Below are 2,743 nucleotides of genomic sequence, written 5' to 3'. Positions count from 1 at the left end.
AATAAGCACCCAACCTCATTGTTGTGCATGTTGTTTTGTATGGTGGCCATTGTTCCTGACTGCTGGCTCTTCTGGTCTCCTACCAAAAAATGTATGGAAGGATGATGCACCCGTGTACAGCCATTCTTTCCACACGGCCTCTTCTTCCAGCATCTTGCAAAAATATGTCCTGTCTTTAGGCAGCAGAAACATGCCCTCTTGTCCTTTAGTATGCTTACTCTATCTTCAATTTTGAGTGCCATGTAAGACTTGCACTCCTCTGTGTTATGTCTGGCACCATCATGTATTAAACAGAGTTGTTGTGGTACTCTTTGAACATCCGCCGCCAGGGCCGCAGACGATTTAGGTATTTGTTGACGGCTCGAATTGTTACGTCTCATAGTTTCCATAGTATACTCAACTCTCTTTCTTTCCGTCTTCAAAAACTCAATCAACATCACTATTACATCTTCCTTCTCTGCCTTTTTATCTTCGGTCTTTATTCTATCTCTCACCCATCTCTGGAACACCGTATCAGGTAGCTTTCTCTCGATCTCACCAAGAACCTTCATATTTGACATTTCACTTTCTTGCTTGATTTTCACTAAGGCTCTGTAACTGCTTTCTACTACGTCAATGAATTCTATTAATTTCTTTCCATCACCTTCTCTTACTTCCTTCTTGTTTTCCACCTCCTTGATTATTGCTTCTACTAATTTTCTTTCACACCCGAATCTCTCGTCTAGCCTCAACCACATCTTCTCGTATTCGTCCTCCACCGGTCCTATAATTCTCAAGGGGTCCCTACTTAATGCTTGCCTGAGGGCAAATGCTAACTGATCCGGATGTGTGGATGGCTGAACAAATTTGGTAAAATCTTCTTTAAATCTACTGTACTTCTTCACATCTCCGTCAAACACTGGTAACTCCATCCGTTTTAACTTTAACGTCGGTTTCATCTCCACTGCTACTGCTACTAACTGCTTGAGCACTTGTAGTTTGCTTCGACTGATTCCCTTGGTCTGTCATATTAATTTTCATCGCATTCATCTCTGCCATAAACTCTGTTTGGCACCTTTCCATCCATTGTTCTTCCTCTAGGAATTCCTCTTCATCTTCAATCAAGCTCACCGTGGCTCTCCTCAATTGCTTCAAACAATTTCTCTACTTTTTGAACTCTATCTTTGAAGTCTTGGATAATTAATTCTTCCTTTTGCTGGTTTCTCAACACTTTTAGTGCTCTCGTAAGGGTTCCCTTCTTATTCCTTCTCACAAGCTTTAGTTCTTTTTTCTTTTGGTTCTCTGTCATGTTTTTAATACTGGAACAAGTCTGTCACTGTTAATTTTTGGAAAGCAGCACCAAACTCTTCGAAATACTGTAATAACTCTTCGAATGACTGCAATACACTCTCCGAAATGCGGAAATTCTCTTGAATGCTTTGAAACACTATCTTCCAGAACACTGAATTTTTCGAATGTTTCGTCGATACTCAAATACTCAGGCTCACTCTTTGTTGATTTATAATAATAATGACGTTTATTTCAAACGACGTTCGAAAACTGCAAACAAATAATAAGAAAGACAATATTAACTCGCATCAATCGGGAAATACTATAAGGTTAACGCCTACTCAAATTAATTGACATGTTCAGTCAAGCGTGACGGCCTAGCAACAAGTACCCGTTGCCAACAGAGCCTCTGCTAGCCATTTTACACTCGCGATAGATCGTATTACGTTACAGTACAAATCTAAACATTTCCTATAATAATGACAACCATTCATACATCTATCTGGAGTCATTCATATCAAATCTAATATTTTCAACAGTACTTGGACATTAACTCCAACTTCCCAAACAATAAGAATAAATCATCTCTGACAGTTATCACGTCAATTAATATACTGCCATTTACTACACACAGGCCTATATCCTGCCTATCGGCGTTTTGTCTCCGTATCTCATGTTTTACGCTAGGCCTAATCCTTCTCATGCAAATTGTAAATTCCAACTAAATTATTTAAGGCCTATTCCAACCATCCATAATATTATTCTCTATATTATTAGCATTAACATCATATAATTACTTACATTCTGGTCTCTCAAATCAACAAAACAATCAACGAAATTGAACCTATTCTCAGCTAAACTTTGCAATTCAAGTATGCTCTGGACGTGACTATGTCAACCTCTTTACAGAGGGCGCACTCTCGTAATTATTTTCATTACTAAATGAAACAATAAATAAGAGCACAACACATCATTTTAGAAAAAAAATAACAAAGGTTAAAATTAGTGACATTAATACGTTTATTACTAAACGAATATCTCGGTCGTCCATGCAATAAACCTTCTTTAAACACTTTATTAGCATAAACAATAAGGGCTAGGCCTATACTTTATAAAATAACAAATGTTTTATATACCGTAGCTGTACTGAGCTGATGCATGCTAATTAGCAGAGGTTACTTACACAATATACTGTACATGAATTTAGGAATTCTGAATTTAGGCCAACAGTACCAGACAAAAGAAAATAAATAATAATAATAATAATAATAATAATAATAATAATAATAATAATAAATAATAATAATAATACAATGATAATAATGCTACTACAACAACAACAACTACTACTACTACTACTACTAATAATAATAATAATCGTCCTATAATGTGCATAAACCTCAAATGAGTATATTCGCACAGCAATAATAATAATAATAATAATAATAATAATAATAATTAATTTGTGAGTAAA

General features: G+C 35.9%; 1 protein-coding gene across 1 annotated transcript in view; it reads right to left on the bottom strand.

Moving 5' to 3' along the window:
• The window catches only part of LOC117116837, a 3,339-nt gene extending 800 nt beyond the window's left edge, over nt 1-2,539 (bottom strand). The window contains exons 1-2 of the mRNA XM_033260928.1: nt 2,071-2,539; nt 10-1,539 (exon numbers count right to left, since the gene is read on the bottom strand). Coding sequence (XP_033116819.1) covers nt 10-938 — 929 coding nt within the window. The 5' untranslated portion in view covers nt 939-1,539; nt 2,071-2,539. The remainder of the gene's footprint in view (nt 1-9; nt 1,540-2,070) is intronic.
• Between the last annotated feature and the right edge of the window lie 204 nt (nt 2,540-2,743).

Source organism: Anneissia japonica, unplaced genomic scaffold (genome assembly GCF_011630105.1).
Source record: "Anneissia japonica isolate Jap-2015-1 unplaced genomic scaffold, ASM1163010v1 scaffold288167_len120962_cov154, whole genome shotgun sequence".
Taxonomy (NCBI): Eukaryota; Metazoa; Echinodermata; class Crinoidea; order Comatulida; family Comatulidae; genus Anneissia; species Anneissia japonica.
This window is presented reverse-complemented; position numbering and strand designations above follow the sequence as displayed.